This window comes from Lepisosteus oculatus, chromosome 16 (genome assembly GCF_040954835.1).
Source record: "Lepisosteus oculatus isolate fLepOcu1 chromosome 16, fLepOcu1.hap2, whole genome shotgun sequence".
NCBI classification, from domain to species: domain Eukaryota; kingdom Metazoa; phylum Chordata; class Actinopteri; order Semionotiformes; family Lepisosteidae; genus Lepisosteus; species Lepisosteus oculatus.
This window is the reverse complement of record NC_090711.1, coordinates 7,590,432-7,607,463: the sequence shown is the minus strand read 5'-3', so window position 1 is coordinate 7,607,463 and position 17,032 is coordinate 7,590,432. Positions and strand designations below refer to the sequence as shown.

Here is a 17,032-nt window from a genome sequence, read left to right as displayed (position 1 = left end):
TAGCTAGATAATTAGATACTTCTGATAATAAGTAGACACTACCTGTCGTTAATGTTATTTAAAGTTGAGGTAGGAATCAAGTCCCAGAATAAAATGGGAATATCAACCACAGCCGAGAAAAGTGAGGTAACGTTATTAGTGGTCCCTGGTGGTGGGTTTGAGACCTAGGATCAGACATTGTAGCTTAGTGATAACGTCAGATACTGGGTGCTAATTTAAAATAAATTTGGTTATGGAAAATTTTTTGGTGGCTAAGTTTTTATAATCAATGTAATTACCTACTGCAAAAAGCTTAAATACCTCAGCAGCATTAGTGAAAGAAAACAGTTTATACTTGTGTGCATGCTATAGATCTTAGCTGAGCAGTGCCTGTACAGCTTTGCTTTCATGAGCACAACTATTGAAACAGTCTGAATATGCATGATGTAGGTTTGCGCCATTTTCACATTCCGCTTCAACCAAATGTAATCAAAACCATAGCGCCTCTTTCTTTGCATTCTTGGATTATAACATTAAGCTATTAGATGGTTAACCGATAGCTTTAAAAAATGCGATCTGTGCAACACAACAACCAAATCCAATTGAATCAAGCTTTCCACAGGTCATGAACTTCGTAGGATGTCCTCTTTCTTTACTTATTCTGTCATTTTTTGTGTTATGTGCACCGTTTTCTAGAAACTGTTTTTGGTGTTTGTTGTATTTTCTGTAAGGATTTCATATTAAAAATGTTTATTCCTCCTGTCTGCAGTTGATTAAACTTTTTCATTATAGTATGTTCTATAGGCTGTAGTTTTTTTGCTGTAAATCTGAGAGGCAATTACCAGTAGGCAAATTTAGGCAGAAAGCAAGTTTGTACTGCACCAAGTTGTATGCTATGTGGACACACATGGTCTTGGCTGTCTTTGACATGATCAGGAATTAAAATGTGTTTTTAGACATTCACATTTTGCTCAAAGCATTTTGCTCAAAGCATCAAAGTGTTATAATAGCAGAACATTTTATTAAATCAGTTCAGTTTGTGAGAAAAGTCCAGGCTTGTCATTTAGCAATTTTTAATTTGCATTTCTCAGAATCTTGCGAAATCACGCTTGATCAAGGTAGACTACATGAGCCGCCAGTGTGGAGTGTTCTAGTAGCTCATCCATCACATTTACCAGTCAGTCTAAATTGATTCTGTCAGGTGTTTCTCATCATTTACATCATTTGTTTCTCTGTGCACATCCATAAGCCCTAAAAAGACTGGTTTTTGTACTTGAAAATGCAGATGTCAGGAGAAACTGCTGTCTTGAAAGGGTAAAATGTTCAGTATGTTCGCTAAAAGAATTTCTCCATAAAGAAGGAAAAGAATTGAATAGAAAGAGAAAAGCAGTGCAAAATGTCTAAGATTTGTGGAAGTGTGTATCTATGTAATTGACATTTCAGTCCAGAATTGCATATTTCATTTTAAATAGAAGCCCCTTTAAATTTAAAAGCCCCAGAAAGCATGGTTTTTAATTTAACCTTTATGACTTGCAGAATCCTTATTAATTTACACTTTCTTTTTCATAGGCAAAAAGAAATCCAAGTATCTGAGGACCACCCTTGACTGTCTCTATGAGCAATAGTTGGAGTGATCCTGTTTTAAACTAAGGTGGGTAAGTGACATTTAAAGAGTTTCTCTTATGGGCACCTTACTCTTTGTACAGAATTGAGGAAAAGTTAGATGTCTCCATTCATGGAAACATGCCAGACTTTAAGAAGTAGACATCTTGCAATCTGGTCCATGATCCATAGTTTTTTTCCGTTCCGTATTTCAAAGAGCCCCTTTGTTTTTAGATTTTAAAGTTACCATTAAATAACTGCTTCTAAATAACGCTAACTTAAAAAAAGAACTGTGTGTTAAATTTATATACGATGGGGTTTGTTATAAGTACAAATCCAGAATTCAACCTAGTCTATAAGTCTATCACTAACCCTGGCATTTTGTAGAAGGGTATTGAACCATGCACATCTGTTCACTGCTGTGTGCTTCACGTAAAAAGAACCTTCCTACGTTTGGTTTTTAAAATTTATGGGCTGCCCTTTGGTCCTGGTTGTTGCAATGAGGCTGTCTTTCTGCGGTCTCTTTCAGGATTTTGATCTGCAATCGGTTATTTTTTGTGGAAGATGATCAGTAGTTTGGTCTTCATCCCCTATAAAGATCTTTAAAAATGATCTGGGTCAGGCCTTCTTTGAGAGAAAAGGCCATATTTTCATAGATCTGAAAATGACATTAGAACATGTTTTAAGAGCAAATTTTCACTTACGTTTGGACAACATGAGTCCGAGGATTAATCTCTTTGGGTTTCACTCCAGCAATTTTGTTGGTCCATTTACATTGCGAGTGTTGGTTTTTTTCTTTAATCAACGGGGTTAATAAAAAGACGCCTCAGACTGCTGTTGTGCATGCTTCCTGCTCACAAAATAGCAGGATAATTTTTTTGGTATCTGAAAGAACCTGGTTGCTGAAGAGGCCGAAATGGAATTATTCTACTCGATCTTACTGTCAGATAGAAAGAAACAAAACATTAATCTTTCTATTCTCTCGAGGTATGACAGCCCCTGGGAAATAAATAATAAAGGATGGGATTCTGTAGGTGGCATTGTAATTTTTGCTCCTGAGATGTGACGCATTTCTTACTCAGAATATGCAAGTATACAGATCCTGCCTTCGTGTTATTCGAACTGGGGCAGAATATAAAGACGTTGATTTAAGATGTAAATGCAGTCTGGAAGTGAATCTCACTTAAAAAAAAATTTAAGCAGTTCCATGGTAACCTGCTAGGTGATTTTGAATTCTTTGTGGACTAGACTTGAAGGTCGATAGTTGATGGCATGAATTGCCTGAGACTAAGGAGGCTGAGCTGTGATGATGCACTGTGCAGTCTGTCTTTGGTTTATCAGGCTTTCATGACGCTCATGAGAACAAGAGAGTGTGCACCTGGGTAACGTATGAGGGGGAGGAGGCAGGGTTGAGACAGGCCAGAGTTCCAGGAAGTGCAGCACAATTGATAAACTCTCACCAAACAGGCGGCTCTTCCCAGTTTGCTTAATCCCACCTGCAGAAAAGGGCAGATGAACTTGCTTGTGATATATTTGTCAGGTGGCTTTTTTCAGCTTGCCTTTATAAGCTTAGGAGAGGGTGGAGGGAAGTGGGAAGGTATATCTAGTTAAGGAAGTCGGAGCAAAAATGTAACTAATTTTGCTGCAAAATGGGGGGGGGGGGATCATAATGAAAACATTGACCTGGAATAAGCAAGTTTAATTTAAGATGACAGTGGCCCAAACCCATTTCCTTACATTGCATTTAAAAACATTTTTAGTGCAAGATAATGAGTTGAAGGCTATATAGGTTGTACTTGCACTGTTTACCAGTGTTCCCCAGTCCTTTCCAACTCACATTTGGCTTAGGGTGAAACAAACTCTTCTGTAGTTTTCTTTTATCTTACAATGTGAGGCCTCAGGTTTGTTGTACTCTGAGGAGCATATGAGCCAAAGGCTGTTTAAAGTGTATCAAAAGGCTTCTGTGAGTAAGCCTGGATGTAGAGGTTTAACAAACTAAATCGAACTTGAGAGCTGTTCATTGAAATAACCTTTCCAAGCAGCTGTTCCAAATGAGAGGGGTAATTGCTGCTGCTTTATTTTTATCAACAGAAATTATGAAATTAGCTCTGTTCTTTTTCCAGCATGATTAAGTGATGAGTTGGGGAATGAACTGGGCTGCTGAAAAAACAGCAATTTGCCATCTTTTGCAGCCCGCCCACACGGATAACTTCTTCCTGTTTGTGTGTGTGTGGGGGTGGGGCTTTGTCAGTGTCCATTGTAATTCAGATATACAGTGAATAAGCCCTGGCTTAATACAGATACAATAATAGCACCAACCGGTATTGTAATAAATTAAACCAAAATCTGTACTTTTGTCTAAATGATAATTTATCTGCTGCAAATATCGAATTCTACTGCAGGCTATAGGTAATAGCTGGATTAAGAAATACACATTTATGTAATGAGTTTTGGAAGACATCAGCTACTCTTATTAAATCATGCAAGGAGCTTAAAACCATAAGACGATATCGGGAGAATTATTCTTGTTCTTGTATTGTCTAAATTGTATAATGTGGACTAGGATGGAAGTAGACAAGGAAATGACCAGCTGTACCATCTATTAAGAGAGGTCTGGCTCCTCACATCACTGTGAGTCCTCTGTATAGATTTCACAGGCTTTTCTGTTCTTATTTGGATAATCATGCTTCTTAGTACAGGGTTCATTCTATGGTAGATGTCTTATTTTTGACTGTTTAGTTATTTTTGCCAAATGTGGTGTGTGTTTGGTGAGTCAGGGAAAAGTTTATTTTTAAGTGCTCTTTCTTAATATTTTATTGGATGCCTCGTACGTCTGTTCAAAGCCTTGAAAGTTAGGCAGCAGTTTTGTTGGATGCCCCATCATGTTAAATCCAAATATTTTTTGTTTCAGGAGAACAAAAACATTTATCCTGGCTTGATTTGTGACCCTGTCAAAAATAAATTAAAAAATAGTAACAGCTGATATTTAATTGTTAAAAACATAAATGATCTAAAATGTCTTCTGGATACACATTCAAATAAACTTGTGTATAACAATGTACTTATTTTAGTATAAATTAAACAAGGAATCTGTTTTTTTTTTAATTGACTGAAACACTGTCCTTGACTTGTCCCTTAAGCAGTTCTCCAGTATTGTCTCAGATGAGTTCCACTGGAATATGTATTTGATGCCATTGGACAGCCTTCTTATTTACTTTGTTTTTGGAAAAGCATATAGGAATCTTGGAATGCTCACAGTCTTAAAGTTTGTGCTCTCACTTGCATCCCACTGTCTGCCTGGTGATGGTTTAGAGAGCTGTGTGGCAGCTTCTTTTTCAGTCAACACTGTGAACTTCAAGTGTTTTCTCTCGATTCCCTCCAGATTCCTGAATAGCTGGCTAATTACCATATGATTAATTCTGCCTAAAAAAGCCACTTGCAGACCCTGTTGTGTGTTGGTGTGCTGCGAAGTCCTAGCTCCACATTTAGAAGTGCAGGTCATGCTTGTAAACAGCTGCCTAATGGAACTCAAAACACACAAACATTAGTCATCTGAGTGGGCTGTTGCGTTGTTTTTATCACTCATACAGATTCACTTACTCTTCAAGGAAGGGCAGAGAACATCTTTTATTCAACTTCCCTTTTTATGCAGCTACGATTTTGCTCTTTTTGTATCGATCAAGATGGACGTGTACTCTAGAGCTTAGGTAGGGGCGTTTTTCGGAATCCTTCAGGAGCTATGTGGTGTGTTGCGCTGTATTGGAGCAGTTTGCGAAGCTGTGCCACGGTATATATGGAAATCGGCCCTTACATGGAAGTTTTCTCCTTGAGTAAGAAATTCCATAATGTTTACATAACCTCTTTACCTCCAGGTACTCTTAGAAAAAATAGTTTCTGCATAGAAAGTTATTAAATGTCTACATTTTGTATAACATTTTGAACACATTCCCCGTATGATGATGTCGGTATTAAAAATACGAAAATGCCAAATTGTAGTGATATACCTTGATTTCAAGATTAGTCAGTAATTGCCTTTTTTTTTTGTTTCCCCAGAATGTGATATTGAATGCTGTTTGATTCCATCATTCTCTACTGCTTAAGAGGTAAGTTTGTTTGTGTTCTTATGATACAAAGATTTGCTGACTTTATAAACTGAATGGCTTACAAAAGTTTGCAAGTTTAACTTGTTTAAGGATTTGAGGGTCCAGTGGTGCTTCACCCAGCTCGTGTAAAATAGTCTAAATAGGTGTCTGTGTCTTTGGAAGATCAAATATACTCCTGTGATGACTACCGTTTGTGTCTCGCAAGCCATCTTTGATCAGTGTACTTCCATACAGATGAAAAACCTGAAAGCAAGAATGATTTAGAAATTATAAGCAACACAGATGTGGAAAGGAGTATTTTAGATCAAAAGAAGATAGTATAAAAGTGGGCATCTATAACCTGTGTGGGCCTTGTGTTCTTATATAGATGGGCTTTGGGTTATATTGAGTAACTGTCCCATCTGCTATAGTTTTTGAATGCTGGCTCAGGCACTGTAAAAGTAGTTCCCGTTCACCACTGTGTTGTAAGAGAAGAACCAATTGGAAGGAGCTGTTGGATTTGGGAAATTCTGGTAGAGAGACGAACATGACAGTGAGCGACACAAATTGCGGAAAGAATCGATGTGTTCAAAAAATCTGAAACGGATCTTGAAGACCAGAGAAGACAAACTAGGGCCTTATGGAAGATGCAGAGACTTTGATGGGAATGATAAGGACGCAAAGGTTTAAAGATGAAGATTTGTGAGAGATCCTTTGCAGATAAAGTATAATTTCAAAGGGATCAACCAGCAGTGGATGGGCTGATGAACTTGTTGACATTACATAGCTTGGATATTCTCCATTTTTGCCCAAGTAAAATTGCTCTTTATAAGGGGTTTCTTCCTGTTTTTTTCAGACAAAAGAAATTGGCAGCTTTATTTATGCTTGAAGTGAACACGAAGGATAGAAGTAGGGCAGTTTCACAAGGGTAGCTATCCGTTCGCTTCACTATCACTGAACAAAAGAGAACAGTGTTTTCTGGAGAGGCTTAACCTTTCCAAGTCTGTCTATGGCTCCAGACATCAGCAGAGCCCCAGGCTTCTGATCTGCACTGCAAGAAACCAAAAAAGCAGTAAAATAAAGAGTTACACTAACACCAAGTTAGCACAGCAAGTAATAATGATTTGCTCGAGATTAACTGTGCTGGAATGTAACAGTGAGCTAATAAATGGCAGTACCACAGAGTCAATTAAACAGCAAGTGTTGGATGTCTGATATAAGCATTACTAACCCTCCACCCCCCCCTTTCCCTCCCATTGTCCATCTCCACGAGCTCCTTCCCACTTTCTTCCGAGTCAGTTTCTGCATGCGTGTCCGTGTGCATGCTCGTCTCTCCGTGTCTGTGTCTTCCTTGTGAGCACACGAGCAGGGGCACATGCACTCCTGCCTGTACATGTGCAAGCCAGTCACCGCCGAGCTGGCGAGTTTCCATTCCCTGCTGGAGTAAGATCGCGGTGTCACATGACACGACTGCACCAGAGCAGGACGAGTCAACAGACAGTGCAGGGCTGAGGCACGAAGCTGCTGGAGCAGCACATTTCAGCTTTAACTACATTGAATATTTCTAGAAATCTTTAGGTGTAATTTCTGCCAGTCTTTAACATTACAATGTGATTGGCACTGTAGAATTGTGTTACCGTCTAGCTGTTGCGTAACACTAAAGAACAACGCAATTCCTGCATGTTTTTTTAGTGCTGTATTTTTTTAGCATCACAATAACTCAGCCAAGTGGCAAGCAGTGTAAACCTTAAAATTAGGTTGTTAAGTGAAGATTTGTGCAAGAGGGGGAAAATTAAAATATAGGAATAAAATGTGCCCTTTATGCATCATGATATGCTTTAATGCCTTATGCATTATTAATCCCAATACATATTATATCCAGGTGTGGATAATAAACCGCTTCCAGCAACATCTATTGTTGTGTGCAGTTGTCATTCCATGATTAATTTAGGCTTTGAATAATTTTTTTTATCAAGACATTTCTCAACAATATGCAACAAAATGTTACTAGTTATATTACTTATGTTACTACTCAATAGACGTTTTGTCTCCATTTTTAGTCACGCTCCTGTAGTCTTCCATTCTAATCACACATGCAAATTCTTTTGAGAGGGATAATATCATATAAGATAGAATGTAATGAATAGTAGCTTATTTAGCAGTTCTCTGTGAGGGAGAAAAATAGGAGGAAGGTTTTCTATTTTAACAAAGAAGCAAGTACCTTTTCTGTACTAAAAAAACACCCTATCCATAGGTGCCCTTATTCCAAATGGGTCTTTTATCCTCATGTATTTCTCATTTGTCTGAGACGTTTGAATTAAGGGCATGTCATTTCTGGCACTCTGGCTTCAGTAAAAATGAATCCAGACCTCAGGAAATCTGGCACAAAGGGAATGAATTTGAACTCCTAACACCGAGCACTCCTTTTAATTGGAAAATGGGGTTCCTCTGTCTTTTAAAGCAAATTAAATGTAATGTGATCCATTGTTAGCGAACCATATTTGATGTCGTTCTGCTTCTCTCATCTTAAGCATCAGATTAGGGCTTGTAATTAAGAGAAATGGAAAATGACACACACTTAATGAAACATTCCTTTTATTGCGATGCCAGGGTCTCTAGTCTTGTACATCATGCTCAAATGGGCTGACTCATTGACATGGACTCAATTCAAAAGCTAAGGTGTTGTGGTTCCTTGTGTTTGTTATGTTATAAAGAAAGCTAGAATGTCCTGCGTTTCTGGTGAAAAGGAGCTTGTAATTTAACACTTTTAACTTAAGCTTGTTCAATTACACTTTTAAAATTTAAACCTTTCTTCAAGGCTAAAGTAAGCTGGAAAAAAAGCTTTTATTTTGATTTTTTTTGGCCATTTACAATGAAGAAATTCACAAAAAATTTAGTTTGATATCCTAGAGACCAGGAAAGCAACCCATTAACCTCCATTATACTGAAGTAAGATGGAAAATGTTTATCAGATGTAGCTGCAAGTTTATTCGGAGATTACTATACACACAAATACAATTTTGTTTGTCATGACCTTCGGAGAGCAGTAATTTGGAATGGTAGCCTCTCCTTACTGTTTTAATGCAAAGTATATTGTACTCTGTTTCTAACTTTAGGAACTTAATCTGGGTGTTGATGTCTAGACTGGCAGTTACTTTGAAACCCTAAAATTTGTATCTTCCTCAATCTTTGTGTTTTCATGATTTTGACACTGGATGCATTCTGAGCTACTTCTGGCTATAGGACAGGAAGACAGTTATAAAAAGGAACAAATCGGGATGTGAGTGAATGTGAGGTGTTCCTTTTAGATGTACTGAATGGATTGTGCATCTTCTTATAAACGCAGGGGTCAAAGGTTCAACTATCTTTCCTAGCTTTGCATCTTTTTTTATGTTTGCTTCCCGTCATTTTAAAAACTGTCTGTGCAAAAGGCAAAGGTATTTCTTTTTGGTAACCCCAACCTTATCATTAAATATTTGTCCATTGCAAGGTTTTCCTTTTAACTCAACTGTAGCCAGCTGTGTAAAGCAATATAAGTTAAATATTTCCCTTAGTCCTTTTCTTAAATGTTCCTTGGGTTTAGTACACTTAGGGTGTACTCTTTAGTTGAGGTGAGGTTGAAGAGTTTACTTACACACAATTTATACTTCAGGTTATGCTACCACCCCTATCATAGGGCATGGTTTCCTCCTGGGATGGTTTTTGATCTAAACATAGCAGATGCACATGGAATCAACTGGAGAATTTCATGGGAGAACATGCATTACTTCATACTGCTAGTGTTCAGTTTTCTGTGTCACAAGAGAGAGGCTTGTTAATGCTTCATGCATACCTTTTGTTCCATTTGATTATTGTCTGTATGGAATTTCCAAGAAGCCAGTAATTTTATTGACTAGCCCAGCTTTGTGACCGATGTACCTGGACGTTGCACAGAAAACGTTTCTCCTGTTTTCTGTGCAGCAGATGGAGTCAAAAAGAAGTTTGGCATAAGAAAAGCGTTTGTTCTCCCCTTCTGCATCTTCAGCTGAAGGTGGTGTACTTATAGCAGGGGCAGGACTGTTTTGATCTGCTCATCCTTGAGTAAAACAGTCGATTAACTTGTCACATTAGGAAAGCAGTCATGAGCGATGGGAATTTTAAAACGATGAAGGCAAAAGGGCGTTCGTAGCAACGCTAAAAAAAGGCAGATGAGAGACTGACTTGGGTATTAAAAAGGAGTCCAAAAAGCAATTTGCAAGCCACCCCACTATTTAGTCCTATCAATAGAAACAGTTGTAGACCCCTTTAGACTGCCTCTTAGATTAAGTTGCTGCAGTTGAACCCTGCGAGATGTCGTGGCACACATGGTGGGATTCTGTCTAACCTGGTTCGTCATGGAGCATGGGTAGCTGTCAGCGTGGGGATAATCCATGTCTGAGCCTGTCACTGCTGCCTGGCGCACAGGCTGCTGGGAAGATGTGTGCTGTTTTGTGCTAATGCAGAGTGACAGATCTTGACTACAGGGATGCGGAGCTGGTGCCAGGAAGCCACAAGCCTGGTTGAGAGGTGCCAGATGTTGGACTCTGTGCAGGTGTTCGTTTACAGTTTCTGGTAGCTGTAGCCCCACATTGTTGCATCAGTTGGCAGAACATCTGTAGCTCAATTAAATACTATAATGTTTTTTCTTTTCGTGTGTTTGCTGAACTCTATAGCATTAGGTAATATTCAAGCAATGTTATGTATTCATTCCAGGGTATAGTTTGTTTCTAGCATCTTAATACTGCCTACTACTTCATAATGCTTTTTCTTGCACACAAGTAATGAAGGCGGCCTCTTTGCCATCAGTGTAGTAGATCAGAGTGTACAGTCTGTGAGCTAACCCACCCCTTTGCGCCATCTGCAAAGTGCTACCATTGTTCTGCTGCATGTTGGCTCTAATGGGTGTCCTTCTGTTAATACACTGAATCCATGCCTAAAACCTGGCAATCTGTAAAAAATGAAGTAATTTTCCCTGTTCTTTTTATGTAAATCTTTCCAGGTGCTGATATGTGTTCAAGATGAGTGGCCTGGGAGACAACTCCTTGGACCCCCTGTGCTCGGACCGGAAACGCAAGCTCTCCACCTGTGATACACCTGGTTTGGGGTTAGTTCTTCATTCTGTGCTGACTTTCAAGGGGTTTTGAGAGGTGTTTGGAGGTGAAGAAATCCCTTTTTTCTGGATAAGTTGCAATTTTTATACAGCTCCTATTTCCTGCTTTTTAATTGGAGAAAAATAAGTTGCCCGCCAATAAAACTTCTTATGACTGCACCGAACCCAGCAGTGCAAAGTCTGGTGCTTCTCATTTTGAGGAATTTTACCTTTGTATAGCATTATAATAAAGATCTCTCTGCCATTGATTACCAGTGGTGTCAACCACTTAGTCTAGCAGCTGTGAGTTCTGTTATGCTTAGGAATTGTTTTTGTGAACTTCTAATGATTTTCTTATATAGCTGAACACTTTTGTAAGTGTACCAGTGTTCCCAGTGGCTGCCTAGTAAATCAAGTTCATACTCATGACTGGTTGGTCAAGCCAGAGCTCATCCCTGTTTATGAAGTGTTAAGCCCACTGCAGGCACAGGACTCCACCCCGCAAGGGGAACTTTGAACACCAAGTCCTGCAGTGCCCCCAGTGGGCAGATCAGTGGAATTCTTACCTGTTTCAGGTGTGACAAGCGCCGGAGGGAGCAAGAGAGCAAGTACATTGAGGAGCTGGCTGAGCTGATTTCAGCAAATCTCAGCGACATCGATAACTTCAACGTCAAGCCTGACAAGTGCGCCATCCTCAAAGAAACAGTCCGCCAGATCAGGCAAATTAAGGAACAAGGTACGGAATCATCTGGAAATATTCACAAACCCTGCTGCCTGTTTTTGTAAAGGTTTGTTCAAATCACCCCTATCAAACTGAGAACAGTGCTCCTAAATGACTAGTTTGTGTTTTTCAGTGCTCTGAAAATAGAGGCCTTGTACAAAAGTGCAGCAACATTCCCTTTTTGATTTGTTCACCTTTTTGTTTTAGGTTGGAGAGCTAAACATAGTGAATCAGCTGTTAGAGAGTTCAGTTAGAAAGAATTGTAAATTGTAAACTGGTGATTTAAGGTAGCAACGTACACAGTGAGCTCAGGTCTTGGCTGTTGAAGTAGTGATCGCAGTGCTTGGGTGTTATTCTCAGTATCTCAATAGGAAGGGGAAGAGGGTACAGCTGCATCAGACTTTGTGGAGAGGTGTTGCCATAGTTACCGGAAGTGAATAGTAGTTGCACGCACGATTGTTTCTGTTTCTTCACATCAGCATGGATGGTGTTCCTGCCAACAGCAGTGTTGCATGTGTAGTGAAACCAGAAGTGTTTGAAAAATGTCTATCAAGCAATGATAATTGAAGCCTCTTGAGTGCATGTGGATTTTTGGCATTTCTGAAGAAAACAATGCACCCTTTTCTTCCTGTTGAGGATCAGAACATTGCTTGTAATCTTCTAAACTTTCATACTTGCCAACGTCTTGCTACAAGTCAAGGGTGTTACAAATGTCATCCTCAAAATCCCAGTTACCGTTTTTGTTTAATTTAAAATGAGCAAGTTTCCTTTTCCAGACTTAATATAGGCAGCCTCAAATGAGCTATCAATGGCTCAAGTTTCTGCAGAAGCACAGGAAAGAAATACAGCCTTTCTCAAAGGACAATTGTGTGAAGAGAGATCTGCTTTTGGGGCTTTGAGAAAGTTATGTGAAGTTATGAAGAAACATGTGGCTGACGGAGTCCATTGCTGGTATTTTGCTTTTAGGGAACTAGTAGGTTATTTATATATGAATCTTTTCACTGTTGCAGTGTTTCAGTGTTATCAGGTGTTTGTAAATGAGATATTTATGTAATAATTGGTCCACTAGCAAGAACATAGTTTCTGACCCAGTAATGTAGTTCGTCATTAAAGGGGGCCTTTAACAGAATTTACACATGAGTAGTAATTTGATTTTTTGTCGGGCCATCAACAGGTAGTACCAGATTTATATTTATCCCCATTCTAATTTCCCTTGTTGTAGTTTGTCAAAAATGTCCATTCCGCATAAGCTTCACTCTTATTTCTGTACCAATGCTGGGAAGCGAGTCGCTAGAAAAAGTTTTCAACGATGCAAATGGCAATTTTGCGTCCAAAGCTAAACAAACTTGAACTCACGGTAATGAAAAGTAGAACAGATGTTTACAGATTAACAGTTTATATACTAAATGAACAGCTTATTAAGGCAAGGATATAATCAAAATGGGGATGACATGTAAAGCTGGCTCAGACTCAAACACCGAGGTCTGTTCAGCTTTTATATCCTCCCAGTAAGTGAAAAATACTGACCTCTGGTGGCAATACTATTTAGTGCACAATGGACCTTGATTTTATCTGTAGAGTGGGCTTGGTAGACACTTGCCTGGGGGCATTAATGTTGCCATTTGTGATGATTACTTGAGTATTTATGATTACATTTCAAATAGTCAAGGACAAGTCTTTTTTTCAGTGATTTACTGCATTTTCCTTGTCCAGGTGCCCCCTTTTGAAACTCCTCCTGTTATGTAAAATGTCCTGCTGACACCTCAGAATGGTGGTGTTGATGTTATTTAAGGGGCTTCATCTATGTAGATGTTTATGATCATAAGGACTTCAGCTCTATGCTGAACATTGATTAACTTTTTCATTGCTAAGTATGATTTCAGTAGCACCATCAATGGATTAGTCTTTTTCTCAAACGTGACACTGATTCTTTTTTTTTATTGTGCATACAAACATCTTGAATTAACATGCCTATCTAGATTTCAGTCTTACATGGCTTTGCTCTTCTGCTTACATGGCCCTGTCTTAGGCAGAATAACCTGCATGAGGCTAAGCACAGAGCAGTTGTCCAGTAATCCAGACCTCTCCATTGAGATCGGTCTTATCAAGCTTTCCAGCTGCTCTTGGAACTCTGTGTACCTTTCTTCTGCATCGCCTGATGCTCTCACCCCCTGGAGAGAAAACAACAGAAGTTAATAAACTGTTATTGAAAAAAAAACATTCTTAGGGCTTTTGAGTCAGTTTCTTAATGTCTTGATTAATACATACATGGGTGTTTTTGTTTGATTTTCAGCTATTACATGATTATTAAATATCCCGATTATGGCATTCTGTAGGAATGGAAAATGTGTTTGAAATCCCCTTTTTAGGAAGCAGAAAAGAACTGTTGAGGGATATTCAGCCTTCGTAACTCTTTGCACATATGTAGCAGGCTGGTGGAGTGCACCAATATCTGATCAGTTTTGCTCATTCCTTCAGTTTAAATCTGCATTGCAATGTTGATTGGGTTTGATCTCTTCCCCTTGAGACATCTCTGTGTTCTGTTTGCAGGAAAGGCATCTTCAAATGATGATGATGTTCAGAAGGCTGATGTGTCCTCCACTGGTCAGGGGGTCATTGATAAAGACCATCTGGGGCCACTTCTGCTGCAGGTGAGACTGTAGCCTGAGAGTAAATCTGTGAGACCACAAGGGGGTAGTTCAGTTTTCTGATGGGGGAGACTTAAACCTTTTGTTTTGTCTAAATCATATTATGATGCATAACCACTGTTATAGTTTCAAGAACATTTTTTCAGAAGTAAGCATACTGCGAAATCCTCTCTTATAGCTTGTACGGGATTCCTTATTGTGGAGCTAGGGCTTCTTTTTTTTTTGTGTTAACCGCTGGACAAATAAAACACCCCTGATGCCAGAAGTGGTAAAAGGGTGGTAATTTAGTAAACATTGGAAGAAACCACAATTTTTCACAGTGCATCTAGTATCCCAGATAAATATCTTGGTAAATTCTGAATGTACTTAACAACCCTGACATCTCTGTACCCAGGTATAGCACTGTACCCAGATCATAGCTGAGCCTTTGATACAAACATCAACTTAAAGCATTATGTTAATATTCTAAGAATAGTGTACATACTGTGGACTAAAATCACACTACCCCTGAAGAGTGTACTTCAGTCACAATTCATGATTCCCTGGAAGCTATGGGAAATGAACAGCATCATCACAGTGTATTACAATTGACAAAAATAACAATTAATAAGTAAATAAAACATTTTTAGAATAAACACCATCTTAAAACGTCCTTGATCATATTGTAAAAACTCCAGAAAAATAGAAATTACACTATAGCAGCAGTAAATGAAATGCATCCTCCTTACTTATCAGTTCATATTGTTCCACAAAGACCTATAAGACCCCACATACTCGAGCAGGACAGTATCCAGTGATCCAGTGAGGGTATGGCATTACGTCACACAGATGGTTTGGGATTGTTTAGTTAAACCAGTTTGGGCGTTCCTTTTGGAGGTTCAGCTCAGTTCTACAACCACCTTTCCTTCCCAGGCCCTGGATGGATTCCTGTTTGTTGTTAACCGGGACGGTAGTATAGTCTTCGTGTCGGACAACGTGACGCAGTATCTGCAGTTCAAGCAGGAGGAGCTGATAAACACCAGTGTCTACAACATCCTACATGAGGAGGACCGTGAAGAGTTCCACAAAAACCTGCCCAAGTCTAACAGTAAGCCTTCCAAATCCCAGGACTTCTGTTTCCTTGTTGTGAATCGGTGGTATTTAGAAAGAGCTTACCTCTGTTTTTGTGCATGAATGGGAAGCTCGTTGTTACAGTTTTCCTTTTTTTGGAAATGGGCAAGGTTTTGTTGCACATTTGGATTACAGCTCTTTGATTTTCCCTCATCCAGTAATCTTTAGATCTTTTTATGGCATTCATACAGACAGGCTTGCAAAACTAGTATGTTTTTGAAACCACAGGTTTCTGAACCCAAACATTTATGTGGCACAAGACAAGTTATTTTTAGATCGTTAATCATTAATAGTGCAGCTCGGGGTAGAAATATTGTACAATAAAATTTTGTACCTTTTACAGGACCTTTTTAACTGCAATTTGTTACCCTTTTCATTTAACAGGTAGTCTGTTTTATGCATTTTGCCTAATCCAATTAATAGTGTTTAACGGCTTCATCTGATGTAACTCTTCATGATATTAAATTACCTTAGAGGTCTGTATGAATTAAACATGTAGTTCCTGCGAGCATCTGATAAATTAGGAAGAATGCCTGCAGCCATTCATTAATCACTTAAAGCCCTATTCCAAATTCTTAACCCAAACCCGTGCAACAGTAGACAGGTTTGTAAGTTGAGGAAATAGAAGAGGTCAACTGAGGAGCATTTCAATGGATGCTGTTTGATACAGCAGTATTCCCTTTTTAGGTAAGATTTAGGCTTTATCGAAAAATGACTCCAACCTACCTCTATGCTAAAGGTACGTTAGTTCATAAAATGTTTTCCTTATTGTTCTGATTTAATTGTGCTTGACAGCAAAAAAAATCTCTGCCAATTATATTTAAAGATCAGTAAAATAATGTTTGTACTATGAAGCCATGTTTCTACCACAACTTAGTTTTGCATGTCTTTTCTGGACCTGAGTGTAATGTAGCGGGTTTTTCTTCTGTTTTTTATTTGCAAAGGAGCCTTTCAGCTGAGTTCCTCGGTTTATTAGAATCACAGTGAAGATATAAAAACTGGAGTGCTTTGGATTTGTTTTTTGACCTGGCACTCTAACAAATGTTTATTCCTCACAAGGGTGTACTCATACGCAAGTCCATTTTCTTTAAGCCTTCTCAGAACATTAAATGGCCCACCAGTAGAAAAGTCTGTGAACTCGCGAGTCTGGGCTTCATGCATGGTGGGACTGCAAAGTCAAGTCAAAAACATTTATCTGCAGCATCCAGGTGGACACTGGTCAGAGTTTGTCCCCCAATGAGCCAGATGTGAATTGTGTGCCAGTAAGAAAATTGAATCTCATATGCATTCAAAGTGCACACTCTGCACTTTGTATGAATTATATGAATGCTTTTTTGAGTTTCACTACACAATTTTTTGCTTTGGAGTCATTTAAGCTGAATGTTACAGTTCTATCTCCCTCAACTAAAAATAAAAAACGGATACTTTTATGTATCTAATAAAACAAGATACACATGATGCATTAATAACACCAGAATGTTCAGCATGGGTACATTCTACAGGTGCTGAAAGACCTTTGGGGATGTCTTGATTTCTCCCTGCTTGCAAATATTACTGTACAAGAATAAATAATTTTGAGTTACTTTACAGTCTGAGGAAGCCTTCCTCCAGGATGTGAGAATCTTTACATAAAATCAAAAATTCAAGCCTATAGGATTCAAGGCAACCTAATGCTGATTTGGAGAACTCTGGCAGATTATGCTAATAGTTCCAGTGTCCTGAAGCGTCACGCCAGGAGGGTGGATGTGAAGAGCTCTGTGAGGGACATTTGTGCTGCTGGGGC

At 38.9% G+C, this 17,032-nt stretch overlaps 1 protein-coding gene across 4 annotated transcripts in view; it reads left to right on the top strand.

Moving 5' to 3' along the window:
* The window catches only part of ncoa3 (nuclear receptor coactivator 3), a 59,956-nt gene that overhangs the window by 27,135 nt on the left and 15,789 nt on the right, over nucleotides 1-17,032 (top strand). For 3 of the 4 annotated variants that reach the window (XM_069179577.1, XM_015364808.2, XM_069179576.1), the window contains 6 exons: nucleotides 1,549-1,630; nucleotides 5,635-5,684; nucleotides 10,681-10,785; nucleotides 11,346-11,506; nucleotides 14,042-14,142; nucleotides 15,052-15,226. In XM_069179577.1, coding sequence (XP_069035678.1) covers nucleotides 10,700-10,785; nucleotides 11,346-11,506; nucleotides 14,042-14,142; nucleotides 15,052-15,226 — 523 coding nt within the window. In that variant the 5' untranslated portion in view covers nucleotides 1,549-1,630; nucleotides 5,635-5,684; nucleotides 10,681-10,699. Of the gene's footprint in view, nucleotides 1-1,548; nucleotides 1,635-5,634; nucleotides 5,685-10,680; nucleotides 10,786-11,345; nucleotides 11,507-14,041; nucleotides 14,143-15,051; nucleotides 15,227-17,032 lie in introns of all 4 variants that reach the window. The other variant, XM_015364806.2, reaches the window with a different exon arrangement.